Source organism: Gobio gobio (genome assembly GCF_949357685.1).
Source record: "Gobio gobio genome assembly, chromosome: 21".
Taxonomy (NCBI): domain Eukaryota; kingdom Metazoa; phylum Chordata; class Actinopteri; order Cypriniformes; family Gobionidae; genus Gobio; species Gobio gobio.
Genome location: NC_137117.1, coordinates 27723221 through 27750359, shown reverse-complemented (window position 1 = coordinate 27750359; position 27139 = coordinate 27723221). Strand labels below are relative to the sequence as shown.

At 38.8% G+C, this 27139-nt stretch overlaps 2 protein-coding genes across 5 annotated transcripts in view; both read left to right on the top strand.

The window, feature by feature from the left end:
- flna (filamin A, alpha (actin binding protein 280)) overlaps positions 1 to 20320 on the top strand; it is a 43822-nt gene extending 23502 nt beyond the window's left edge. Inside the window, exons 12-47 of one of the 2 annotated variants that reach the window (XM_079803150.1) lie at positions 19 to 215; positions 324 to 437; positions 516 to 659; positions 1191 to 1314; positions 1413 to 1573; positions 1659 to 1749; positions 2009 to 2178; positions 2310 to 2427; positions 2523 to 2785; positions 3006 to 3324; positions 3409 to 3582; positions 3943 to 4105; positions 4235 to 4395; positions 4564 to 4731; positions 4826 to 4949; positions 5511 to 5667; positions 5757 to 5946; positions 7284 to 7307; positions 8147 to 8394; positions 10450 to 10536; positions 11713 to 11812; positions 11892 to 12032; positions 12206 to 12334; positions 12564 to 12737; positions 12822 to 12983; positions 13079 to 13282; positions 13433 to 13585; positions 13693 to 13815; positions 13919 to 14185; positions 14453 to 14590; positions 14701 to 14816; positions 15535 to 15667; positions 15922 to 16098; positions 16193 to 16411; positions 18904 to 19107; positions 19197 to 20320. In XM_079803150.1, coding sequence (XP_079659276.1) covers positions 19 to 215; positions 324 to 437; positions 516 to 659; positions 1191 to 1314; positions 1413 to 1573; positions 1659 to 1749; positions 2009 to 2178; positions 2310 to 2427; positions 2523 to 2785; positions 3006 to 3324; positions 3409 to 3582; positions 3943 to 4105; positions 4235 to 4395; positions 4564 to 4731; positions 4826 to 4949; positions 5511 to 5667; positions 5757 to 5946; positions 7284 to 7307; positions 8147 to 8394; positions 10450 to 10536; positions 11713 to 11812; positions 11892 to 12032; positions 12206 to 12334; positions 12564 to 12737; positions 12822 to 12983; positions 13079 to 13282; positions 13433 to 13585; positions 13693 to 13815; positions 13919 to 14185; positions 14453 to 14590; positions 14701 to 14816; positions 15535 to 15667; positions 15922 to 16098; positions 16193 to 16411; positions 18904 to 19107; positions 19197 to 19381 — 5822 coding nt within the window. In that variant the 3' untranslated portion in view covers positions 19382 to 20320. The remainder of the gene's footprint in view (positions 1 to 18; positions 216 to 323; positions 438 to 515; positions 660 to 1190; positions 1315 to 1412; positions 1574 to 1658; positions 1750 to 2008; positions 2179 to 2309; positions 2428 to 2522; positions 2786 to 3005; positions 3325 to 3408; positions 3583 to 3942; positions 4106 to 4234; positions 4396 to 4563; positions 4732 to 4825; positions 4950 to 5510; positions 5668 to 5756; positions 5947 to 7283; positions 7308 to 8146; positions 8395 to 10449; positions 10537 to 11712; positions 11813 to 11891; positions 12033 to 12205; positions 12335 to 12563; positions 12738 to 12821; positions 12984 to 13078; positions 13283 to 13432; positions 13586 to 13692; positions 13816 to 13918; positions 14186 to 14452; positions 14591 to 14700; positions 14817 to 15534; positions 15668 to 15921; positions 16099 to 16192; positions 16412 to 18903; positions 19108 to 19196) is intronic. The other variant, XM_079803151.1, reaches the window with a different exon arrangement.
- Positions 20321 to 22596: 2276 nt separating this feature from the next.
- On the top strand, positions 22597 to 27136 carry emd (emerin). 3 transcript variants are annotated; one of them, XM_079802727.1, is made up of 9 exons: positions 22597 to 22851; positions 23466 to 23558; positions 23740 to 23835; positions 23957 to 23988; positions 24072 to 24106; positions 24221 to 24262; positions 24346 to 24408; positions 24566 to 25320; positions 25432 to 27136. In XM_079802727.1, exons 2-8 carry the CDS (start codon positions 23477 to 23479, stop codon positions 24786 to 24788), a joined length of 573 nt encoding a protein of 190 aa, XP_079658853.1. In that variant the 5' UTR covers positions 22597 to 22851; positions 23466 to 23476; the 3' UTR covers positions 24789 to 25320; positions 25432 to 27136. The 3 variants fall into 3 exon arrangements, with proteins under 3 accessions (XP_079658853.1, XP_079658854.1, XP_079658852.1); XM_079802728.1 differs by having other exon boundaries at positions 22684 to 22851; positions 24566 to 25234; positions 25682 to 27046; XM_079802726.1 differs by having other exon boundaries at positions 22712 to 22851; positions 24566 to 24784; positions 25632 to 27135.
- The last annotated feature ends 3 nt before the right edge of the window (positions 27137 to 27139 follow it).

The following is a 27139-nucleotide window of genomic DNA, read 5'->3' as shown; positions in this document are numbered from 1 at the left end:
TGGGAATTCTCCATTCAGGTTTCTCAGTGGAGGGCCCATCCCCGGCTAAGATTGAATGTGATGATAAGGGAGATGGCTCCTGTGACGTGAGGTACTGGCCCACAGAACCAGGCGAATATGCCGTTCATGTGCTCTGTAAGAATGAGGACATCCAGCTCAGCCCTTTCATGGCTGAAATCGTGCCTGGTCCGGCAAAAGACTTTTATCCAGACAAGGTAATGAATCTGGCTTCCTTCTTGAGGTTTGATGCTAATATGAGCAGTTGGTAGTCCATATTGTACAGATTTAAATTAGGCTGTTGTTGTGACTCATTTAAAATTCAGGTGAAAGCTTATGGTCCAGGTCTGCAGAGCTCTGGCCTGTCAGTCGGCAAACCAGCCGAGTTCACTGTGGATGCCAAACTAGGTGGCAAAGCTCCTCTAAAGATTCAAGCTCAGGTGTGGATCTTGCTTTATTGCTCATAACGGAACTACATCTCTCTAAATCAAAGCACTAACAAGCTCTTTCCCTCTCAGGACCGTGATGGAAACCCAGTGGATGTGCAGGTGAAGGACAATGGCAATGGAACATACACCTGCAGCTACACTCCTCGCAAACCTCTCAAACACACTGTGATGGTGTCATGGGGCGGAGTCAACATCCCAGAGAGCCCATTCAGGGTGGGTTGTAATTCAGATATGGTTAAGATATTTATAATTACTATGCTAGCAATTTACTTGAAGTCTTTATGTATTATATAGGTATTAATAAAAATTATATATATATATATATATATATATATATATATATATATATATATATATATATATATATATATATATATATATATATATATATATATATATATATATATATATATATATATATATATATATATATATATATATATATATATATATATATATATATATATATATATATATATATATATATATATATATATATATATATATATATATATAAAAAAATAAGCTTCAAGTGTTACCATTGCTGTTTGTTACTTAATGCATTACTTGATCCTCCAGTTTCACAGACAAGCCTTAAACCTAGACCCATACTAAAATGCATGTTTGAGCTGTTGTAACTGAAAGCAACTTGCACTGACATATATTAAAATATGTCAATGAATCACTGCCATTGTTTTGTCTCAAGATGCACACCAGTAATGTTTTTTTTAAATTGTTGTGTAGATGAATATTGGAGCAGGGTGCCATCCCAATAAGGTTAGAGTATCAGGACCTGGAGTAGCCAAGACTGGCCTGAAGGCATTTGAACCCACATACTTCACTGTGGATTGCGCTGAGGCTGGACAGGGTAAGAGCTTTAACTGTAAAAGAACGATGTGAACTAATATCCTCATATCTTTTTATGGTCTAATAAGCCTAATATATTTTTTTGGTCTCTCTTTCTAGGTGACATCAGTATAGGCATCAAATGTGCTCCAGGTGTGGTGGGACCTGCTGAGGCTGACATCGATTTTGACATCATTAGAAATGACAATGACACATTCACTGTCAAATACACTCCCCCTGGTGCAGGCAGCTACACAATCATGGTGCTATTTGCTGAACAGGTAAGCGGAGAAGCACATGTGTATGTGGTGAAGTGGTCTAGTGGGGGATTCTTTTATAAAAAAAAAAAAATCTTTTTTTTTCTAGACCATTCCCATGACTCCCATCAGAATCAAGGTCGATCCCTCTCATGATGCCAGCAAAGTTAAAGTAGAGGGGCCTGGACTCAGCCGCACTGGTGAGATAAATGGCAAAGACTAACATGGGCATCTCTGTCAGCCGTCATGCTTGTAATTTGTTGTTGAACAAGTAAATTAAATGTTATTGTTTACATTTCGTTCATTAATTTATTTTGCACACTCCGTTACTTTTGAAGAAATAATTAAGTCCAAAATAAACCAAAATATGTTTGGTTTCCCCCCTCAGTTTTGTTTATAGGTTAAAGGTGAATCAAATAGTATAATAGTGAACAAAAATAGCTCTTATTTCTCTTCAAGGTGTGGAGTTGAACAAACCAACTCACTTCACTGTGAACACAAAGGCTGCAGGCAAAGCTAAACTTGACGCTCAGTTCACTGGACCCAACAAGGGAGAGGCGGTCCGTGACTTTGACATCATCAACAATCATGACGGCACCCACACTGTTAAATACACCCCAGTCCAACATGTAGGCACACTTTTTATTACTATTGTTTGGTTTTGAGCTAAATATTGTATTGTTTTTTTTTTAAGTGGTTTTCTAAATCTAATTTATCTATTGAGTACTGGTAGAATCTAAGTGATCATTTTCTTCTTTAGGGCAATATGGGTTTGAATGTCACCTATGGGGGTGATCCCATTCCCAAGAGCCCGTTTGCTGTAGCAGTTGCCCCATCTTTGGACCTCAGTAAAGTTAAAGTGGCTGGTCTTGGCGAAAGTAAGTTATCACTTTCCTTGTCTAGCTTGTGACCAATTAACCGGCAATATGAACACCCACTTAACAATCAAATTATCTGCTCCTTTTTTTCCCAGCAATGGCGGTTGGAAAGGATCAGGATGTCACGGTCAAGTCTAAAGGAGCAGGTGGTCAGGGCAAGGTTGGCGCAAAGGTTACAGGCCCATCTGGCAAATCAGTGCCCTGTAAAGTTGAACCAGGCCTGAGCCCAGAAACCAGCCAGGTTCGTTTTATCCCCAGGGATAAGGGACCCTATGAGGTTGAACTGACATATGATGGTGCCCCCATCCCTGGCAGTCCATTCCCTGTGGAAGCCATTGCACCCTCTGACCCGTCTAAGGTGAGGCAGTTTGGAAATGTTGCTCAACCTAGGAATTAAATATTATTGCTGGTTTAACAAGACGACAAAGGAATTAGGAAATCTCTTGTGGGGTGTTTATTCTACACACTGTAATTTGCTTAATGTTGCACAACTTCTCAGTGAGTGGTTTTGGCATCTGAGCCCCTAATTGGCTTTAGTGCACGCTTTCATTCATATCCCAAAATCTTCTCATGTGTAGGTGCGATGCTCTGGGCCAGGTCTGGAGAGAGCTAAGGTTGGCGAGCCAGGAAAGTTTGTGGTCGATTGCACTAATGCTGGTCCTGCTGAGCTGACTATAGAGATCATCTCAGACAATGGCACCGAGGCTGAAGTCCATATTCAAGACAATGGGGATGGAACTTACACCATCACTTATATCCCTCTGTACCCTGGAGCTTATACACTCACCATTCGCTACGGTGATCAGGATGTGCCAAACTTCCCAGCCAGACTCAACGTGGAGCCTGCCGTGGAAACTGGTGGAGTAAAAGTGTTTGGACCCGGAGTAGAGGGCAAAGGTAGTGTGGTCTTCTCAGGTTTAGAAGACAGGAATTCCTTGTCTTTGCTCATTTATTCACTTTGTTCAATTTGTTCATCTGTAGGCGTTTTCCGGGAGGCCACTACTGATTTCACTGTGGATGCTCGTGCTCTCACCAAAACGGGTGGTAATCATATCAAGACATGTATCAATAACCCATCAGGCAACCGCACTGAAGCTCTGATCAGAGACCTGGGAGACGGCACTTACCAAGTGGAGTACACGCCTTATGAGGAGGGTGAGTTTCCGTTTATATTTTTATATTATCTTGGTCATCTAATGCTCAACTAACATTAATCTTTAGAATTAATTTAATTGCACTAATGTAATACCACTTAAATGGAATCCTTAGCAAATGTCAAAAGGAATGACCTTTTTTTGTATGTTAAATTGTAATGTGATGCTTTGAATTTATTTGTTAATTTTAGTTGTTAGGGTTTTATTTAATAATTTTTTATATATATTGTATTGTATCCATCTTAGCTGCATTTGTGGTAAGTTTTACATGGATATGCAGTGCACCACTTTTAAAGTGTAGTAGATTACTGCAATATTAAGGATTGTATTTCCGCTAATCTTCTGTGGCGTATATTAATAGGCACACACAATGTTGAGGTCGCTTACGATAACACCCCGGTACCCAAGAGCCCGTTCCGTGTGCCGGTGACCGAGGGTTGTGACCCGGCACGTGTGCGTGTACATGGCCCAGGACTTCAGTCTGGCATCACCAACAAACACAACAAGTTCACAGTGGAGACCCGGTGGGTAGATTTAACACTCTGCTTTTTGTTTGATTTTGAGCTGCTGTACCTTGATCAAATTGGTCACTGCGTCAGTAAGTTGAAGGTTTAAAGGTTCTCTGCCTCACTCCTCGTCTGTATCTTGTGCAGTGGGGCCGGTACAGGTGGATTGGGGCTGGCTATGGAGGGACCTTCTGAGGCCAAAATGTCCTGCACTGATAACAAAGATGGCAGCTGTTGTGTTGAATACATCCCATATGAGTCAGGCACATACAACCTCAATGTCACCTATGGAGGCCAACCAATCACTGGTCAGTATTTTTGCATCATGTGTTAGTGTTTTAGTTATTAGTTAGTGGTGTAATGATCACAACTCATATTATAGTTCGAGTTATGGATAGGATGGGCAAAATGGAACTTTTTCTTTACTTTTATTACTTAAAGCACACTTTAATTATTTTGATATTACTTTGAAACAGGAAGCCCTTTCTCTGTACCGGTCCACGATACTGTCGACGCAACTAAAGTGAAATGCCAGGGTCAGGGGCTTGGAAACAATGTGCGTGCCAATATCCCACAGGTCTTTTCTGTGGATGCAAGCAAGGCTGGAGTGGCTCCTTTGCAGGTCAGAGTGCAGGGACCTAAAGGTGAGCATGACTCAAGAGTCATCTTGTTTGTTTGGATGTTTTTTTCCCCCTCCATTGAATTGGAAGATTGTGACGATTACTATTTGTTATGAAGGAGTCGTGGAGCCTGCTGAGGTGGTAGATAATGGTGACCGGACTCACACTGTCAGCTACGTACCCACCAGGGAAGGGCCATATTCAATTAACGTCCTGTATGCTGATGAGGAAATCCCACACAGGTAAACTGCAACCTCAGATCTGTCACCACCAACCTTTTACATGTCTGCAAACTTTAGGCCACCTTATGCTCAGTCATGTGGTTTATTCTGTTTCTGTTTAGGAGACACTTGAAAAGGTTAATGTCAGTCTAGAATCAAAATGAGTTTTAAAAATGGACCTTAAACATCTTATGTCTGTTTTATTGTTTTATCTATTATCTGTCAACATGAATTTTGCAATAAATATAAAAAAAACTAAAGTTTTAGTTTAGTGCCGTCAAAAGTGCCAATACCAAAGTAAAGAGTCTACGCTTAAATGTTACCATCACACTTGCTACAGCCCTAATAGTGAGTACTGTCAATTAGAGGAATATTTTAATTGTGTTTTATTGTTTATATTAATATTTAACAGCATAAAGTAATGTATTCAATAGCAGATTGTTTTTTCTGTAGTGTTGAAATTGGTATTGGCATCGACCTCTAATATTATATCAGGCCTGGTGCATTTTTAAATTCCCTTGGTTCCTGTCCTTCCTTGGTCTTTAGTTCCCCTCACACACTGTTTTTGGTCTCTTTATTCAGTCCTTATAAGGTAAAGGTTCTGCCCACTCATGACGCTAGTAAGGTCCGTGCCAGCGGTCCTGGTCTGAATACCACTGGTGTGCCTGCCAGTCTGCCCGTGGAGTTCACTATTGATGCCAAAGATGCAGGAGAGGGACTCTTGGCTGTCCAGATCACTGTGAGCTGATGCTTCCCTTTACAGCCATAAAGTAGCTACTGACTCTTACAACCTTTTATGTATTGTTTGGTTCTTAATGCTTATTTTAGGACCCTGAAGGGAAGCTGAAGAAGGCTAACATTCGTGATAATCAGGATGGGACATACCTTGTGTCCTATGTGCCTGACATGACCGGCCGTTACACCATTCTCATCAAGTATGGTGGTGATGAGATCCCATATTCCCCATATCGTATCAGAGCCCTGCCCACAGGAGATGCCAGCAAATGCACAGTCACAGGTATGTAATGCTCAGGTTGTATCAGGCAACATCATTTACCAGTCTGTGCATTTACTGATTATATGTACCATGTAGACCCATTTCTATTTATTTCAGAATTAACTATCAGCTCTCTCTCTAAAGTTCATAATATAGTAGGGCTGTACAATATATCGGAATAATATCGATATTGCGGTATGGCTTAATGTGATTATTATAATCGTAGCCTTCACGATTTGATTAAATATGAAGCACAGCTAAAAAAAACTATCATGAGCTGTACCATGCTTTACTCTGAAACCGATAGCACATTGTTTGCAAACTGCCAAAGTAAAATCACAATGGTTTAATGTTTAAAAAATTAGGAAATATTAGTATTGTAACTTTTAAAATTATGCTTAAATTATAATTTTTTTAATACTTTTATTTAAAGCTGTTTTAATATTACACTTTTAATTGTATTATTGCAATGCATTTTTGTGTATTAATTTAGTTTGTTTTTAAATTATAGTCCTATTGAATAGGTCACAAACAGTTGGAATTTGGCTTAAGTGAATATGATTACTGAGTTTGTTCTTGTGAGGATTTTACCTAAGTGTGAACACTCAAGGTTTTAAAGTTTGTTTTTTCCCCCCAAAAATTGTTCAACCCTGAAAATATGGTTCGTGCTCAAATGTTTCAGCTTTTTGAAGTTTTTGTTTACTATGCCGATACACACACACGCACCAACCAAAATCACACTAATCACTCTAGAACAATTTATTTAAAAAAAAAGATTTAAAAAAAATTCTGGGGGGGGGGTTTCATATCGCAATATGTATTGCACAAAAACTAAATATTGCAATTAGTGTTTGCTCGTCATGCAGTCCTAATATATAGATATAAACGCCTCATATTTTCACTGCAAAGTGAGCCAAACTGCTTGTTATCCATATTACATAAAAGAGAGGGCAGTGTGCTTCTTTATTTACCCATTTCTTGTGTCTGCCAGTATACACACTGAATGGAAGGATCAGAATAATCCTGTGGTTTGGGAACCACTGGAAACTAAATGTTTTGATGACTCTCCTGTGTTCTTTGAGCCTTTTTTGTCTAATCTATAACTTAATGTTCAGGCTGGTTTTCACAAGGGAACTTTTTTTTTTGTTCTTTTGTATGAAGTGTGTAAAGTTTCTGTGTACTTCTCCCATCTTCATCCCCCACCCAGACACACACACACGCACACACCTCCTGTGCAGTGCTGCTCACATTCCCATCACTTCATTCCCCACTTTTGTTTTATCTCTTGCACACATTTTGTTGTATTTTACCCTGATTGTTACTTTTTCACTTTTTCTTGCTCTGCTTCACGGTCTCAGTCTCAATCGGAGGTCACGGTTTGGGTAAGCGCTTTGAATAATGCTGTAGTCTTATAGTTTGGATCTGCATGCAAAATTGCATTTGTATATGATAGTCCACATTTAGATTATCTTGCATTTCCTGTTACTTCAAAGTGACTTTGACTTGAAGTACAATAGTGAATTAGTTGTCGACTGCAGGTGACTAATCACTAACTTACTGTATCAGGTCTTTAATATGGAATGGAATGGATGGGATGTACTCTCAGCTCAGCTTTTTACTGGTTGCATTGTTAAATGGATAGTAGGACTCTGGAAATTGAGGCAACAGGATAGTGGATCCATCTTTTATGTAGTCACCGAGGAGGAAAAGACGTCTAGATCAGTGATTCTCAACCTTTTTGATTTAAAAGTCTTCGAGTAGTGTGTTGGACAAATGGAGGCGAAGATATTTTCTGTATTTCTGCTGTAATAACTTTATTTTTTATTTTTTTATTAACAAGCTGGGAATGTTGATTTAATTAATAAATTACCCCTGGTTAATTTTGTGATTCCAGAAGATTCAAGAACTGTGTATTCAATTAAAAACAATACTGAAAGGAAAGTTAATATCTTGATTTGTTTTTTAGCATTTAAATTTAATACATTAAAAGTTTTTAAATTAATAGATTGAGTTCAATTTTTTTAAAGTCATCCTGTGGCCCCCTGGTTGAGAACCACTGGTGATGGATCCTACTTTTAAGTCATCTGTTGCCTTGGCGTTCCAGACATTTTGCATCTAGTGCATGGTGGAATGTAACTATGGAGGGACGGGTACTAAACTTGCTAATAACAAAACAGCTGCCTGCACATTATCTGTGACTAAACCCCTCTGTATTATGTAGGAGCTGGAGTTGGCCCAACCATTCAGATCGGAGAGCAGACCGTCATCACTGTGGATGCAAAGGCTGCTGGGAAGGGCAAGGTGACATGCACAGTGTGTACTCCAGATGGAGGCGAGGTGGATGTGGACGTAGTTGAAAATGAGGATGGAACATTTGACATCTTCTACACAGCACCCCAACCAGGGAAATACGTCATCTGTGTGCGCTTCGGTGGAGAGCACATTCCCAACAGCCCCTTCCAAGTCACGGTACATATATGCCATACAGATCCTTTATTCATATGGATCACAGTATATTCATTTCACGCGGTGGACAAACTCTTACAGGTAGCCCTTGTAGTGGGATTGTGCATTAAATATACACTGTGAAACTTTAGTGCAAAACCATCATTACGGTGTGAAGGAATTCCTAGCTCATTGTTGCAATTACACTGTGGTAAGCATCAACATGCAATTTAAGGGATTAATTCCCCCCAAAATTAAAATCGTCATCCTCATGTTGTTCCAAAACGGTATTTCTTTCATCCATGAAACAAAATGTAGAAACTTAGATTAATGTTTTAGGTGCTCTCTTGTGGGGATTGGAGTGTTCAAGTTTAAAAAAAAAAGGATACAGCAGTGTCAAAAGCACCTGAACTACCATAAAAATATCACATAGTAACTCATGTGCTGTATTTCCTTCTGCAGCCATGTGAGAGCTTTGAGTGGTGAACAGATGGAAATTTAAGTATAGTTGTTTATTGATAATTTCCCCCTCTAGTGAGTTGTTAACTGTTTTGACTGATCATTGGTCGCATCAGTTGAACTAAAGAACTGAACAAGTTTGACTTGTAAACAAATGTTTGGCCAGTTATGTGAACGGCAATTGCTTTATTGAAGGAAAACCAAAAACACATGTAATGAATCAGATGCTGCTAGTTTTCCCATGTTTCTAGGGCAGTGGTTCTCAACATTTTTTACTTTGTCTTTAAAAAGCAAAATCTAATGTTTTAATGTAAAATAGTTTATGCAATGTGTTCATAGCATATTTTAGCACTTATGGCATAAGTTTTAGCAAATTGTTAGAATTTTTAGCATGTAGCCGGCATATTTTAGGATGTTAGTAGGTGTTAACATCTCGGTTGCAACTTAAGTTACAACTTAGCCTAGTTTTGATGTAAATGGGCACTAAGTTAGAACTCACACACTGAATGTTATTGACCATATATATAAAAATACCTATTGTGTTTTTCATGGTTACGTAGTATCGTATTTAAAGGAAATGTTAGTTACGTGGGGCAAAAAGTGTTCGAATGAAGGATATACTGAAATTCATGGCATTCATTGGTATTTGAAGGCTGCTAGTGGAATATGGAGGGTAAACATATGTGACTACACATTACTTTACGGAGAGCTTGCAACCTACTTCCTACGTTCTGCCTTAAGAACAAATGATGCAACCGAATAAAGTACAGAGTTGGTTACAAACTAGAAAGCAGTTATTAAACTTCTAGTGTGGACTTTATGGTCCAATTTAAGTAAGAACTACCCAGGTGTTTTTAGTGTTGCTATAGGCTTATGGGTGGATGAATGAATGGATAGATTTGAATTTGTTTAAATTACATTTTTTGACAGTTGGAGTTTGCAGAGTCTCTGCTCATTTGAATATTCCATTATTGTAAGTGGGATTTTGAGGAGTTTTAATCGTTGATTTAAGAAAAACTAAGTATGATTAGTTAGAAAACACATTATCTACATAATCAGAACATCCTGAAGGTTTGTGTTGAGTTTGGTGGTCATCGCTTGAAATAATTAGGCTCTATTAAATACAGATTGGTTATTTACGGGAGTGACAACCTCCATTCTTGACAACCGGGTGATTTAGATCTGACAGAAGCACTCTTCCATTGACTGGACTTATCATTTCAAATGTCTGTAATATTTAAGACCATGACAGTGTCGACGTCTAAATAACAATGAGCTTAAATAGTAGAGCAGTATGTTATTGAGGGGGAAAAATAATTTGGTTACATCTGTGTGTACGTTTTATTCATTGTTATCCCGGGGCCTCATCGTTTGCTGTTGAGATACTGTGCTAGGGCAAATATTAAGGTTAACTTTTTGACCAGTTCCTCAGACAAAACTAGTGGTTTTGGAAAAATATGAGGGTAAAGAAATTACACCATTTTGGGATGAACTATAGTTTTGAAATGTCAAGAATCTTAAACTAAATTTCTTAGTGGCGTCCTGGTTGAGCCGCTTTGAATCAGAGATGGTGGTTGTAATTGGAGGGATTTCATCTTTGATTCTGTTGCCCTGTCTCAGGCTTTGGAAGGTGACTCCCCTGACCAACTAATGCAGCAGACCCAGAACCTGCAGTACGCCTACGCGCCCAACATGGGCCAGCCATGGGTACTGACACGCCCCTTTTTCCTCCCCGTCTCCATTTCCTGCTCTGCTACTGACAAGTCCCCAATCAGTCCTACGTCCTTCCCCCTTTTACCCTACTGTTTTTGTCTTCCTCCAGGTTTAGGTTTCTTTAATTGTATTTCCCATGATTCTTCCTTCATGTGGATTCTTCAATACATTTTTGATTTATAGAGTGACAGCCATTTTGGAAAGCAATAAATGTGGGCAATCTACATTTGAACAAAATGGCTGATTGTTGCAGAGCTTAAGCTGTGTTTGACACCGTCATTGTCTTTTTGTGTTGGCATTTCAATTGTTGTTTTTTTGTGTGTGGTACATCATCGTTGCGTTGGTCACATTGCCACTTGTCTGCTTGGCTTTTTCTCCACCCCCTTCTCCAGATTGGTCAATCACTGACTCATCCTGCCATTTCTCATTAGAATGTCATTCTCTCCTCTCACAGTGTTGGTGGCTGCATCATCATCATCCTCGTCATCTCCATTTATTGTTTTTCATCTGCATTCATTTATTTATTTTAGGGTTCTGTTGTCATGTCTGCTGTTTGTGCTCTTCATTTGTGTTTTCTTGACCAAAAACAATATACACTACAGTTAAAAAGTTTGGGGTCAGTAATGTGTGTATATATATTTTTAAATATCCATTTAACATTATAAAAAACATTTATAATGGTCCCAAAGATTTCGATTTCAAATAAATGCTTTCTATTCATAAAAGAATCCTCACTTTTTCCACAATATATTAAGCAGCACAACTGCTATTAATATTGATAATAAGGGGGATCATTTTAAGTAACATCACCATATTAGTATGATTTTTGAAGACTGCAAAAGGTAATTGCTGCTGAAAATTCAGCTTTGCTAACTTTTTCAAACTTTTTAAACTGTAGTATATGGACATCAGCCGTAATTTGATATGCTTAGTTGAATATTATTGTTTGTCTGTTGAATTTTATTCTTGAGTAGACTCATGACCTAGTAAAATACATTGAACATACAGTGAAATAAAAATGTATATTAAACAAAACTAAGTAATTAGTAAATTCAGATTACAGAAACAAACACATTAGCTTTAGATTTTCAGGTTCTGATTTCTATCTGAGTTGAGTGTCCACCTCATGGTTAGTTTTGATCTGTCTGATTTCCCTCTCCTTCCTCACAGGCTACAGACAGACAACTGGGTATGAATGGACTGGATGTAGCTGGTTTAAGACCCTTCGACTTGGTCATTCCTTTCACCATCCAGAAGGGAGAAATTACAGGTAATGTACTCTGCAAATCCATCAAATAGAAATGTCCTCACTTGTATGAGAAGATTCTCATGTACCTAATGTCTCACAGGTGATGTAAGAATGCCTTCAGGAAAAGTGGCCAAGCCTGATATTACCGATAACAAGGACGGCACAGTCACAGTGAAATTCGCCCCAACTGAGGCTGGCCTGCATGAGATGGACATCAAATATGATGGAATACACATCCCAGGTATAAGAACCTGGACTTGTTTGTATTGGTGGAAAAAGAAACAAAAGTGACCAAGTATACTAGAGAATGAAACCATTACAAATGACCAATTGAGGATATTCTTTAAAAAAGCATTTGCCTTCATGGATAATGAATATAGTGGTTCTTAATTATGAATTCTTTGGCCCTCTTAGGAAGTCCACTGCAGTTCTATGTGGACTATGTCAACAGCGGTCACGTGACTGCCTATGGTCCTGGTCTCATTCATGGCATGGTCAATAAACCTTCAGTCTTCACTGTCAACACCAAGGACGCTGGAGAGGGTATAGACGCTCACATCTTGATTGGCTCGTATATTGCATGACTAATTTAAGCTTTTAATTAATGTTTATCCTTAATTATTTCCTCTTTGGTTAAAATGTATGCATCTAGTGCTTAAGCCATTAATTTAGGATGGTGAGTAATACCTCTGGTTTGAACAGACAACTTTAAATGCTGTCATTTAAACAGTCCACAATGAAAAGCTGATTTATGATTTAATTTTTTCATTAGGTGGTTTGTCTCTGGCCATTGAAGGGCCGTCAAAGGCAGACATTAGCTGCACTGATAATCAAGATGGTACCTGCACTGTGTCTTACCTCCCTGTTATTCCCGGAGATTACAACATCATTGTCAAGTACAACGAAAAGCACATTCCCGGCAGCCCTTTCATGGCCAAGATCACAGGTGCTTTAAACACTGCTTTGATATTTAGAGGGGGGAGAAGTCCATTGTTTGTAGTGATGTCATCAACTCAGTGTCTGTCCACAGGCGATGACTCGATGCGCATGTCTCATCTGAAGGTGGGCTCAGCTGCTGACATCCCTCTAGACATCGGTGAGCTGGACCTCAGCCAGCTGACCGCGTCTCTTACCACCCCCTCTGGTCGGGAGGAGCCGTGCCTGCTCAAGATGCTCAGGAATGGGCATGTGGGTAAGTTTTATGATGGAAGTGACAGACATGAGAGGTCAGTGTGAAGTCAGCAGTTGTGCTAATCGCAGCCCTCTATTTCTGATGTTTTTTTCAAGGCATCTCATTTGTGCCGAAGGAAATTGGCGAGCATCTTGTTAACATTAAGAAAAATGGACGTCATATTCCTAGTAGCCCCATTTCAGTCATGATCAACCAATCGGAGATTGGTGATGCCAGCCGTGTGCGTGTGACTGGTCAAGGCCTGAGTGAAGCCCGTACCTTTGAGCCTGCAGAATTTATCATTGACACCAGAGATGCAGGTGAATGAAATGTTTAAAAACGAGGGATTCATTTTAATAATTTTTTGCTTTTGTATTTCTTAATATTTGTAATAGTTTAAAAAAAATCTGTTTATTTTTGTATTTGTTCTATTGAATTTATTGAATTATTTGTATTTTTTTAATATTTAGGATATGGAGGACTTAGTTTGTCTATCGAGGGACCCAGTAAGGTGGATATCAACACTGAAGATCAGGAAGATGGCACATGCAAAGTCACATATTCCCCCACAGAACCAGGAAATTACATAATTAACATCAAATTTGCTGACCAACATGTTCCAGGTATTTACTAGCATTGCTATATTTTAAGAATGGCAGATTTAATTTGTCATGTATCGCTGTGTGATTTGACAAGCGCTTTAACTTCACGTGTTATGTTTCTCCTACAGGAAGTGCTTTTACCGTGAAAGTGACAGGAGAGGGTCGGATGAAGGAGAGCATCACCCGCAGAAGAAGAGCAGCATCTGTGGCCAATGTTGGCAGCCAGTGTGACCTCAGTCTGAAGATCCCTGGTAGGACTTGTGGGAAAAATAACATTAACATAAATGTAATTTATTAACAATTCCCTCCTCTAATGCACCTACATTTGTTGCCCTCTGTACTTTTGGCCCACAGAGATTAGCATTGCAGACATGACCGCTCAGGTGACCAGCCCATCTGGCAAAATACACAAGGCTGAGATCATGGAGGGAGAAAACAACACCTACTGCATTCGCTTTGTGCCCACGGAGATGGGTGTGCACACAGTCAGTGTGAAGTATCAAGGTCAACATGTCCCTGGATCCCCCTTCCAGTTCACTGTGGGTCCTCTTGGAGAGGGAGGTGCCCATAAGGTCCGTGCTGGAGGCCCAGGATTAGAAAGAGCAGAGGCGGGTGTACCAGGTATGATTTGACCAGTACGTCAAATTGGCTTTAATGCCCTGAAGATGCAAAAAAGGGTCATTGTCTGTTGTCACACAGAAGTCACTTTCGAACAAAGCAGCTTTCTGTTGGTCAGCGTGGTGAATTGGCATAACTTGACATGTTGAGAAATCTTGCCTTCACACAAAAATCCAGATCATTTGGGAACCTGTTGAAATGACTGGATTTTGCACACAACAACGGTAAATGTGACTGCAGTTTAATCCCTCGTGTGTTCCCCACGTACAGCGGAGTTCAGCATTTGGACCCGTGAAGCAGGAGCTGGTGGTCTGTCCATTGCAGTGGAGGGACCCAGTAAGGCGGAGATTGCTTTTGAAGACCGCAAGGATGGATCTAGCGGTGTCTCCTACATTGTCCAGGAGCCTGGTGAGGCTTTTTGTCCACTCTATATACAACTCATTTATACTATAGGAAGTTTTGTTTATCCTCATGGTATGTTGTAAGTGTCGAAGCTGACTGGTCTCCATCGGTTTCAGGTGATTACGAAGTGTCCATCCGGTTCAATGATGAGCACATCCCTGACAGTCCATTTGTGGTGCCCGTGGCCTCTCCATCTGACGACGCCCGCCGTCTCACTGTTGCCAGTCTTCAGGTGAGGCTTCGAGAAAGACAGACATTTGTCCACCCAAAACAACTCCAAGTCAACCCTTGGCACAGCAGCTGCAATGACAATGAAAACAGCACCATGACATGAAACCAAGTTTGATTTTTGTTTTAATGTGAGGTAGAATATATCAAGTGCAAACAGAAAAGGAGAGGTAATTGTCCTACTACACCACATGCTCACATACATGCACACATTTAGTAGCTGCGTATGTTAAATGTGTAGATCTTTAACTGTCTGGAATAGGTTTCAATTGATAACATTGAAACTCAAAAGGTTGCATGCACTAATCACACCAAACAGGCCACAGTTATCCATTGCTGCTGTGTTCAAGGGGTGTGCTGGGGTTTCTGGGATATTGAAGGACTGTTTGTATTTCTCGTGCCTTGTCCTAAAGGCTCCCAACAGCTCTTCCTCCAAAACAGATGGAAGTGATAGGCTAAAGGGTTAAAGAGGGCAAAAGAGGCTTGTTTGTCTTTGTTCTTTGACTTCGAACTACTTAATTTTGTGTATTACTGGGGATGGAGGGCTTTCATTTCTTGGTCTCTCAAAGCCTCTCTCTTTAACCCTGTTAGCCTGAAGGTAAGAGATTGTAGAGACATATTGGGTAAAGAGCTGTTGCATATTTTAACTTGTTGTGCTGAGCACCAGACGTTTACTCAGTTTTTGATCCCGAGTTGAGTTTGGCAGTGTCGTGTTAATGCAGGAGTCCGGGTTAAAGGTGAACCAGCCGGCCTCTTTTGCTGTGAGTCTAAACGGGGCGAAGGGAGTCATCGACGCTAAAGTTCACAGTCCATCCGGAGCGCTTGAAGAGTGCTGTGTCACAGAGATCGATGAAGGTAACAATGGGTTGAAGGCTTGTTTCTTGTACTGTAAAATGGTCCAAGAAAATCATTGAGGGATTTCCATCTTTTGGGGGAAATTAAGCACCCAGGAGAGAGATTAAGAGCTTAAATTGTATATACACTATTTAAACCATATTGGTTTGATTGGCACCAACGTTGCAGGTTAGCCTAGTGGTGAAGTTTTAGCAAAACTAGTTGTGATTTTTAACTGATCTTCAACTGGTTTCCTCTTACCTTCTTTCTCACAGATAAGTATGCTGTGAGATTTATCCCCAGGGAGAATGGCCTGTACCTAATAGATGTGAAATTCAATGGTTCTCACATCCCTGGAAGCCCCTTCAAGATCCGTGTTGGTGAGACAGGCCAGGCTGGAGACCCAGGAATGGTGTCCGCTTATGGAGCTGGTCTGGAAGGAGGCAGCACTGGTATAAAGAAATTGATATATCATGTACAGTGTGATCCTATAGTTGTCAATGTGTGCAGCTGAACTAAACTGACCCCACACCACCACCTCTTCAGGATCACCATGTGAATTTGTTGTGAACACAAGTTCAGCTGGTCCAGGTGCTTTGGCAGTGACCATCGATGGGCCTTCCAAGGTGAAGATGGACTGTCAGGAATGCCCAGAGGGCTACAAGGTCACCTACACCCCTATGGCCCCTGGAAACTACCTAATTTCTATCAAATATGGCGGACCATACCATATTGTTGGCAGCCCATTCAAAGCTAAAATTACAGGTAAGAAGAGATGCTATCAGGTTTAAATACAGTGGCGCTTTTTGTGGTGTTGAGGAAAAAACTAATAATTTAACTTATTTTACTCCATTTAAATCTAAATGGGTAATAAATTGTTGTTTTTATATCACTGATTTTTATAACACTTATTTCAACTTGTATTGTCTAGTTCTGGTCAACTGATATCTAATTGTTTATTTTTATTTTATAACTAATTTATTTGTGCTTGTATTGTCTAGTTCTTTTCAACATAATTTTTTTTTCTCCCATGGTATCGAATTTTTATAATTAATTTAAATTTGTTGTCTAGTTTTTGCCAACTTAAAAATGAACAATTAGATACCATAAAATATTGATGTTGCTATGCAACATGAGTTTACATAAATTAGTTTATCGTGGTATCTTATCAGACCTGCCAACATGTACGCATTTTTCGTACTCGGCACGCATTTTGACCCTTTGGTACGCTTGTACGATTCGCTGCTCTCTATGTACGCATTTTGTTGCATCTCGCATTTCGCCGGTTTCAGTGCAGTCTATGACGTTGATTCTGCTGCTGAGCCACAGCGTGAAAGTGGAGTGAAAAGCTTTCGGCCAATCAGAGCGCTTCATTACCTCCGCTTACATGCCCGCCCCTCCTAGACAAATGCTTCGAGTCCGCGCCGCGCGCGTTCGTTTCATTTCAGTGCCTCAAGCAAGCTAGGCAGGCCGGATAACTGCAGGCTTGCATGCCATGGCTGAACCGCGTCACAGAGGTACGCTGTTGGCGGTTACAGCCGCGGTTGACTTGACGAAAAATTATATTTTAAATAAATTTGGGCGAGTGGCGGTTGAACCAATCAAATGGGAAAAAATATATGCATTCTTAAATATTGTTACAGTGTACTAAGCAAACCTGCAAGCTATGAGCCCAGCTGTCAGTATGGAGGCCTAGACTTCTTCTCGTAGATATTTTAAAACAGCCAGTCATTGTAGCCTACCACTCGGGGAATAGGCATTTAAAACATAGACAGATTATGGAGTGATATAAAAATGGCATCGGGCAATGGCAGCGCGAGATGTTCAGAAGAACACAAGAGCTAAACTTCTACAAGCTCAATAACATCCAGAGCAAAAAAAAGGAAAAAATAAGGTAAAAAAATAGTCGAAAAACTTTGCCCATCGTTTATTAGCAGATGTGCAAAGCAAGCGGGCAAGTTTTGGGGTTGTTATGGATAATTAAAATGAGAACATGCACGTTGCACAGTTGTTCGGTTGACTTTCAGCGAATTTTAATGAATGAATAGAGTTTGCGTTTCTGTAATATCAAAGCTCCATAATTCGTTTCTTGTATGATTTTGTTTGACCTGCTGGTATAAAATGAATTAACGTAACTGTTGTGTTGTGTTGCGTCGCGTCTTGCCACATTCAATGTAGAAAGCATTGCTTTCGTTTGAGGGTGCTTAACTCGCGTCAGTAGACAAAAAGTTACCTGATTGTGACAGATGGTCGAATTCACATGACACATTATAAATTAGCATTATAGTCTGCCATAGCCTACCCTACAGTATCAAAAAGACCAAAGCCCTCTGATGCAGGGAAGATGAAAAATGTGGATAAAGACAGGTAAAGTGATGTAATGAAGGAACAGTTTATCTAATTGCATAGTATTAAGATACTAGTAAATGAATGGCAGTTATTTTTACCTTAAACTTTATGCTAACAATTGTGCTGGGTTGTCTAGAGAGGCACCAGACAGTGTGACTTTGCCTTAATCTTGTCAGATTTTTTTAACGCATGGAATATCAGTTTTTTATTAATGTTTTTACTCTACAGTTGTGTAGTTTTGTGTAGTTGTGTTAAATTATATACATTTTTATTTATTAATTAAAATTCATATTTAATTTGATTAAATATTAAATTAAATGTACATAAATTAGTAATAATAGTCTATTTATATAATAGCAACATTTTATGTCAAATTCAAATAAAATATCTACTACTCAGTTTCATTCATAGTGAAAATATGAAATGTGCCATAGTTTAGTGGAAGATTGCTGCCATCTACTGGAAAACAAACACCTTTGCTATTGAATACGGTAGTTTGTTATTAATCTTACTATTTGTGTTTAATCTGTCTTTTGTTCTATTTTTTAACCATCATCAGCCTTTTTTGTATATAATATCCTGAACACAATGATGGGTGTGCAGTAACTGTACAACATTTATGGTCTACTTGTATTTGGTTATGGAGTAACTAATAAATCGTAATTGGTGAAAGTATATTGTGTATATTATGTATTTTAGTGTTAGGTATCTCATAGATTACTTACTGGTGTGTGGACAACGGTGGAGCGTACATTGGCGGTGGGCTGTCGGGTGCGCTGGGGGCCCGTGGTGGGGGGGGGGGGGGGGGGGTAGGGTGTACTCATAAAGTTTCTTCAAGGTTGGCAGGTCTGTCTTATTGGTGATGGACAGAAACTAGTCGCGTATAATTTCAAATGTGTCCTTTGCAGGCTCTCGATTGGTCAATAGCCACAGCATGCACGAGACCTCATCAGTTCTGGTTGACCCAGTGACCCGCAGCGTGACAACCAGCCAACAGGCAGCGCCAGGATGGGCCAGCTCCGACGCCAGCCGTGTAGTTGCCAAGGGTCTGGGACTCAACAAGGGCTTCATAGGACAGAAGAACACTTTCAGTGTGGACTGTAGTAAAGCAGGTACGGGTCAGAAATGTATTTATTTATTTATGCAGTTGGTTCTTATTAATTGCCAATATTTTACTATATATTTCCATATGTCCACACAGGGAGGAACATGCTCCTGGTTGGAGTGGACGGACCCAAAGTGCCCTGTGAGGAGATCTTGGTGAAACACTTGGGTAACCGTCTCTATAATGTGTCCTACCAGCTGAAGGAGAAAGGGGAGTACATCCTGGTGGTTAAATGGGGCGACGAGCACATCCCTGGGAGCCCGTATCACATCACTGTCTAATGGTTCTCCACCAAAACATTCAACACCATCTGAGGCTCCTACCAGCATCAAATACCTGAACACTGAAAACTCTTGTCCTTTTTCCTCTATATGATCCTCTCATCCAGTATTTTCCTGCACCACTATTCAGTTTTCAAGCAAGAGAGGGATTTAAAAGAAGCACCTTGTCACTGTATGCCAGTAATTTTTGGATCCTGTTACATTTTCTGCATTCAGTAATCAATTAAAGCAGAGGGTCCTGGTGGCTTTTGCTCTGTGTTATGGACAAGATCAGTAACAAACTGGTGTAAACCAAACACTGAGTAGCTGCTACTATGTTTTTGCCTGGTTTAGGAGACTGCTGTTCCAGTCGTAACTGTACAGAGGAACCATTTCTAGTAGCAGGAGAAATATAGATGTGATTCAGCCGCTTGTTTAACACAGATTTGTTTTCAATTAACTTACCATTGGGTGAAGTGACGCTTAGCCGTAGACTGAATTTACACTGGTGCCAAAGCTCTGTGGGTGTGCCCTTCCGTCTGTGTGTTTTGAATATTTTACAATCTACAGAGCTTCATGTTGCCTCCATTTTATCTTAAAGACATTTTTGAAAATGTCAATTAGATGCCTTTAAAACACTGATTGTGTGCCAAGTGATTTAGCAACACCAAAGGGAAATTACATGGCTGAATAAAGGCCCCACACTTGGCTCTTGGCTCAAGGTGTAACGAAAGGGAGATTAATGTTGCATACTGCTTGTTCAAGTTATTGTTGGTTATGCAAAACACACTTGGAAGTCTTAACATTTGTTTGGCTAAATGTCACTTATTTGCTCTCACTTTGTCAGCTCTTTAGCCTTTTGTGCTCCAATGTCAATGTATAATCAGTATTCCAGAATTTAAAAAGTTACTTACAGTATTTTGATACACAATAAAGTTGTCTTAACTATTTTTCTGTCAATTAAGATGTGTAAATCTCTTCATTTTCTTATGTCTTTGTGTGTGGTTTAAGAGTTGCCTCTTGAATTGTCAAAATCGCACTAATGGTAAAAGGAATCCATTACATTATTATTGAGTGATCGGAAATATAAATTATAATTGGGGATATATAGTGCATAGACTTAATATATTGAATGTATATGGTATTGATGTAAATTATTCATTTAATAGTATACCCAAAACATTAAAATAACTTCCTACCTACCCTTAGAAAAGAGGTCTTGATGAACACTGGGGAAATAAGTAAAATGACTACTGACAGTGATTTGCTTCGTTACTGATGCATAAAAAAACAAAAGAACTGGCTCCTAATGAAATCTTTTAAGCAACATTAAATCAGGTTGACGCCTGTCCCTGGCATGCAGATGAGTCAAGACAGACTATAAACAAGTAGCTGTACTCTGCCCATATATGGTATGACCGGCCCAGGCCTTTAACCATGGTTTCCAGCCCTGGATCTGTTTATTACTTCAGGTCCCCCTCGTGAGGTCCTTGTTGAGGGTGTTTGTACCCCCAGAATATTTTGACCACCTAGTGAAGGACCTCTGTTTTGATTTAAATAAAAATGGCGATTCGATTGGCTTGTTTACACCGTTTGACAACAATAAATTACACTGGTAGCTCTGCTCAAGCGGCACTGGTTAAAAGGAAAGATAAGCTACCCGTCAGAGAAACGTAACAGTAATAGTGATTCATGTTATGGCGGTCTGTCCATGCCAACGTGAAAACAAACACCCGTTTGGGTTTACTCCTACCTTCAGAAACTTCAAAGACCTCTTTCAGCTGGTGCGATGTCGCCCCTCTGTGGTAGAGAGGTGCACTACTGTTGGTGTTGTCTGAGCCAGTATAAATGTCTCATTTGCTTTGAAAAACAGATCAAATTTCGACTAATGGTTAGCCTTTTTTCTTTCTTTAACAAATTATGCTATACATATGACGTCATCCGAAGTCATATGATCACCAAACAGACTGAAATTTAGGTCGTTATTCACAAAAATTCTGACATCCTTCTCATTTCTGCTCACGATGTATAAAATGAAGCCAGATATTTTAAAGAATCTGTTGAGCCAGTTCTCAAATAATTTAATTTGATGATTATCAGTTGCAGCACACTGGAGGTAAAGATAATCGTTTTTCACTTATAAACTTTTTTTTGTTATGGGCTATTTTCTTTGAATATGGTCTTTAGTATCCCAAGAGAAATGTGTGTAAATATTCCAAAGTATAGGCTACTTGTTTAAACCCCAACCTTTCAAAGGTTTGGTCAGTACATTTTTTTAATGGTTTATTCACCAAGGCTACATTTAGGCTATTTGACCAAAAATACAGTAAAACTTTTAATATTGAGTAGTTATATATATATATATGTATATGTATATGTATATGTATATATATGTATGTATATATATGTATATATATGTATATATATATATATATATATATATATATATATATATATATATATATATATATATATATATGTATATATATGTATATATATGTATATATATATATATGTATATATGTATATATGTATATATATATATATGTATATATATATATATATATATATATATATATATATATATATATATATATATATATATATATATATATATATATATATATATATATATTCACATTTTATTCCTGCGGTTAAAGCTGAATTTTCAGCATCATGTTTCCACAAAAAATATTACGATTATTTGATTAAATAAAATTCAAAAGAACAGAATAGAAATCTTTGTGACAATGTTAGTTTTACTGTCACTTTTGATCCGTTTATGCAGTCTTTGGTGAATATAACGTTAAGTATTAATGTCTTTTTTTTTTATCTTTTGACGGTGACGTAGTAGGCTAGTGTTCGTTTCACTAACATGTTTTTACAATATCATAGGCTACTTGCTATTTTTTCAGACTAGTAATGGGTCTTTATACATTAAAATATAACTGCCTTTACTGGAAAACAACAGTGTGAGAGCCAATTTAGTCGCTTCGCACAACATTTTACACTTTACACATATTCAGCGGATCTATGTATTTATTTACTACCATAAAGAATCGCTGGACTGCAAAATAGTGTGTTATAGCAGACGTAAGGAACTATCATCCAATTTCTGGACACACACACACTCCTATCGCAGATTTTTTATTTATTTATTGACCTGAGGGAAGGGTTCTGGCAGACCAATCACAGCGCTTGCGGTCCGCGTAGAATTGACGCGTTGTTACATTTTTGGAGAGGTGCGCGTCAGGCTACGGCGTAGGGTACGGCGTATCCAACGCGTCTATGCGTAGGGTACGCCGTACCCTCTGCGTGCACTCGACGCAGAAGTATAAATTGGCCTTTAGTGGGGGAAAAAAAGCCTCGACGCTTTGAACACGTCAGGACTGGCGTTGGCGTTGGCAAGGAAGTAATAATGCGTGTCTCCTCCTCTAGTGCGACACGCCCAGCTCAGGAAAGCGCCTTTTTACGTCCTGGAATCGTTTAAGGTAATTTAATTATGACAAAATAGTATTTTTTAAACATAAACGGTCTATATATATGCAAGAGAATACACGAAACTATTGCTATTGCAAAGCTATGGCTTGCCCTTCTATCCAAGTCGTGCTAAATTCGTTGTTGAAGTTGTGTCATGGTTTCGCTTGCGAGCTCGAGCCCGATAAATCAATTCTCTCTCCTTTTGTTCGCTTTAAAAACGTTTTTGGAGCTGTTAAATCCCAATTGCTTAGGTTTAATGTATTTTAATCTGACAGAAGATTCAATTTCGCTTGGTCTTAATAGGAAATATATTTTGTTCATAGTACCTCTCAGTTTACAGCTGTTACGGTTTGCACGTGTATCATCCAGATGTTGTTGTAGTCTCACACTGAAATACCTTCTTTATTCTTGTGCAGTGCTCAAGAATACCTCATATATCTGTGATATACTGTTTGTGTTATTTCAGACTCTCTTTGGGGATAAAATAAACTTACTTTTATGTTACAGCTCTCAGCAAAGTAGGCCTACTGGTTACCTGCATACTAGAACATAATTATGAGTAATCTCAGTCAGTTCTCTATTGTGTTGATTTTAAAATTAATTCTAAACCTTAACATTAAAACAGTTGTTGCAGATATGTCTACATTCAGTGGGAAATCTGATAAGGAGATCAGTCAGCTGCTGGATGAATATGGCATTAAACATGGGCCCATAGTAGGTATGTGTTGTCTTTAATCTGATTAGTTAAAACATTTATAGTCATTAAAAATATAATAAAATGTGTTATTCAAAGAGTATGTTATTATATTTTCTTCATTACATTTAAGCACTAGTCCAGAAAGGGTTTTTGTCAATCTGGCAAAAGTTGTGATGTATTTGGTGGCGGTTTTGTTTTGCAGAATCCACTCGGAAACTCTATGAAAAGAAACTGAAAGAAGCCATGGCCAAAAACACAAAGCCTACCTCGTCTGACAGGACATACTACAGAGAAGAACGTAAGGCTTTGCTTAAAAAAAAAAAAAAAATAACAAACAAAAAAAACAAAGAGACAAGCGTTGATATCAACCTTATTAAGGTGTAGAATTACATTTGTGCAATTTGCTTTTGTTTTCATAGAGGAGGAAGTGGAATATGTTACCTATCAGCCCGTAAGTAAAAACTGACCTGAATTTTAAGGGTAAGTGTCATCAGATTTGTAGTCTTTTAATCAGTCAATATTCATATTTTGCAGCCACAACTGACAAGACACGATGGATTTGGTGATGTGTAAGTAGCTTTTTGTTCTTTTATTGAATATGAAATATTCCTGCTGAGATTACAGATAATTTCCTTCATCTATGCTGTTTACAGTAATTGTATAAATGTGATCTCTCTCCCCAGCACAAGGAGGACAAAGGTTACAGATGCAGATTTTGCTCAGGAGTGAGTGAGATTAATTTATTTCTTTTTCGTCTCAATTGAGGTTGCCACCTTCTAAAAGCTAACTGGATGCTGTCTCTCCACAGCATAAGGAGGTCAAAGTTTACTGATTATAGAGATGATGATGATGATGTAGACCATATCAATGAGTGAGTTTTTGTTTTAATAATATTGTTTCAGAATGTTTCTATTATTTCTTTTGTTCTGAACTTAAAATATGCTTGACTTTAATGTTGTACTGCAATGTTAATATTCCTGTAACCTCACTGAAAAATAAATGAAATGTCCTTTCTGTCTATTTTGAAGGTCCGTTATCAGTCCAACTCGAACAACCTATCAGAGTTCTTCTCGCCCAGGCCCGTCTGTCTCTAAATCCATCCAGCGTGGCGCCAGTCCAGAGACCAGCAAACGTGGAGGTGTGCCGGTGTGGCTGCGTGTCTTGGTGTTTCTTATCGTTGCTGTGTTTCTTTATTATGTGTACACGTGTATGGAGCCTGCAGAAGAGGTTCCCATTAAAACCATTCAGTAGAGGAGCAGTGAGACATTTTAAATATGTTCATCAGCCCCAACTAAAAATTATTCAGTAGAAGAACAACCAAAAATAGAGCCTGTAATATATTCAGTAAGAATACAGATTGTGAGCGGTTTAATACCAGTTATTATACAACCATGAACGTGTGCATAATGCATAGTTTTATTCAAATATTTGCTCAGCATTTTTATAAACTGACAGGAACCGATCTGGAAGTCTGACCAAATCAAGATATTTCAGATTTTTTAATGATAATTGTGGCATTTAAGTGCCTTTATTTTCTTTTGTGTTCATGGGACATTCTGTAACGCACTATTTGGTACGCTGCTTCTATTCACTGTTTTTTATGAATTCTGGGGTTCTGAATTTAAAGCATTAAAGGAACATGCCGACTTTTTGGGACTTTTGAGTTAGATAAGTCCATACATACCATTCTCATCTCCGTGCGTGCCATAACTCTGTCTGACACACTCACTGCTAGCCTAGCTTAGCACAAAGACTGGAGGTAAACGGCTCCATCTAGCCTACTGCTCAATAAGTGACAAAATATTACGCAGCGCTTAAAAATAGGCTAACTTCCGTCAACATAACCAACGTGACAACCTGCTTGCACAGAGAGCGTGCTGGGGACTATTTTCAGGCGCTGCGTAATATCATTGAGCCTGCTGTACCCATGGTATGGTAGCCAAGTTCCTTGATCATTACGCAGGAATGAGAGAATAGTTCCTAGTCATATCGGTCTCTTTTCATTTGCCGCCGGTCTTAGTATACGATGTAACTAAACACATCACAACATGTAAATAGGAAAATGTTGCCGTTATTTTGTCACTTTTTGAGCAGTAGGCTAGCTGGAGCCATTTACTTCCAGTCTTTGTGCTAGGCTAGGCTAGCGGCGGGTGCGTCAGACAGAGTTATGGCACGCACTGAGATGAGAATGGTATGTATGGACTTATCGGACTCTGGGGGATACGGGGAATAAGATAAAGTCCCAAAAAGTCGACGTGTTTCTTTAAGAGCATATTTAAGAAATAAAGCACACAATATTAGGCTATTTAGTGAATAATAGTTTCAGCGATTGGTCGTTGTTAGGTACAATGCAACACAACCGCTTCAGTCAAGACTACATTCACAATATAGTAAAACCTTGAGTGCCTTAATACAATTGTTATAAAGTTTTGTAGTTACATATAAATTGTATAAATATAATTCTTTTTGTTATTAACAGATTCATTAAGTACTATCCTTCTGCTACACAGTATTGTCCCTGACATGTAAACACTACCAGTATGTTTTTAGCTTATGCTTTTGTTTTGAATGTTATATAGTGTACCCAAAAAGTATTTGGACAACGTAAGCCACACATAAAATACAGTATATGCAGATGAGCCAAAACATTATGACGCCAAGGCATTACCAGCAGATCCTTTAAGTCCCCAGTAACTTCTGAGGTGGATCGAACTTGTTGATCCAGCACATCCCACAGATGCTCAATCAGATTGAGATCTGGGGAATTTGGAGGCCAGGGCAACACCTTGAACTCTACATTGTTTCTCAAACCACTCATGAACAATGTGTGCAGTGTGCATTATTCTGCTGAAAGAGGTCAGTGGCATCAGGAAAACCCATTGTCATGGGAGTGTACCTGTTTTACAACGTGTAGGTGGCACGTGTCAAATGTACGTGAATGGCTGGACCCAGGGTTTCCCAGCAAAACATTGCCCAGAGCATCATCCTCCCTGTTTCTTGCCACTGCTGACCAAGAGCAACCCACAAGACTTGCCGTTTCAGTCATACTCTGACCATAACAATTTGGCCCGTCAAAATCTCTTGTCTTTATTTCTGCTGCCTGCATCCACATTGATTGCAAGGACTGCTTTTTCACTAATCATCTACTTAGAACATGTGACCTTTTTAGAAAATGGTCAACATTTTTTGCTTCACCCATGTCTGGTCACAATGTTTTGGCTCATCAGTGTATGTTGTCATTGCATTGAATTGTCATTAGATAAGTGAATGCAAGCCAATGTTGATACCAAAGCTTTTATCAATTTGAAAAGTAATTGCACATCCAAAAATTGTCTTAAATTTGAACAGTATTTTATCATTCAAAGCTATACAAACTTATTTTTGTAAAATGTTTGCTTGAAAGCTTGTGCTGCCTTTTAATGCCACTTGGTTTGAAATTTTACCTAAATAAGTGATATTTGTATAGGGATTTTTTTATGTTCATATCAGCTTGATTAAATCCTTTTGACAAAAATGCTTTGTTTTAATGAGGTTTTCAACTTTTTAAAAATGCAATTCTCAAGGAGGAACATGTCCATAAATATTACATTGCTATCTCTAAC

Coding starts and splice junctions, on each gene's coding strand:
- emd (XM_079802726.1), top strand. CDS start 23,477: ATGTCTACATTCAGTGGGAAATCTGATAAGGAGATCAGTCAGCTGCTG. Junction 23,559..23,739: donor TAAACATGGGCCCATAGTAG/GTATGTGTTGTC, acceptor TTTGTTTTGCAG/AATCCACTCGGAAACTCTAT. Junction 23,836..23,956: donor GACATACTACAGAGAAGAAC/GTAAGGCTTTGC, acceptor TTGTTTTCATAG/AGGAGGAAGTGGAATATGTT.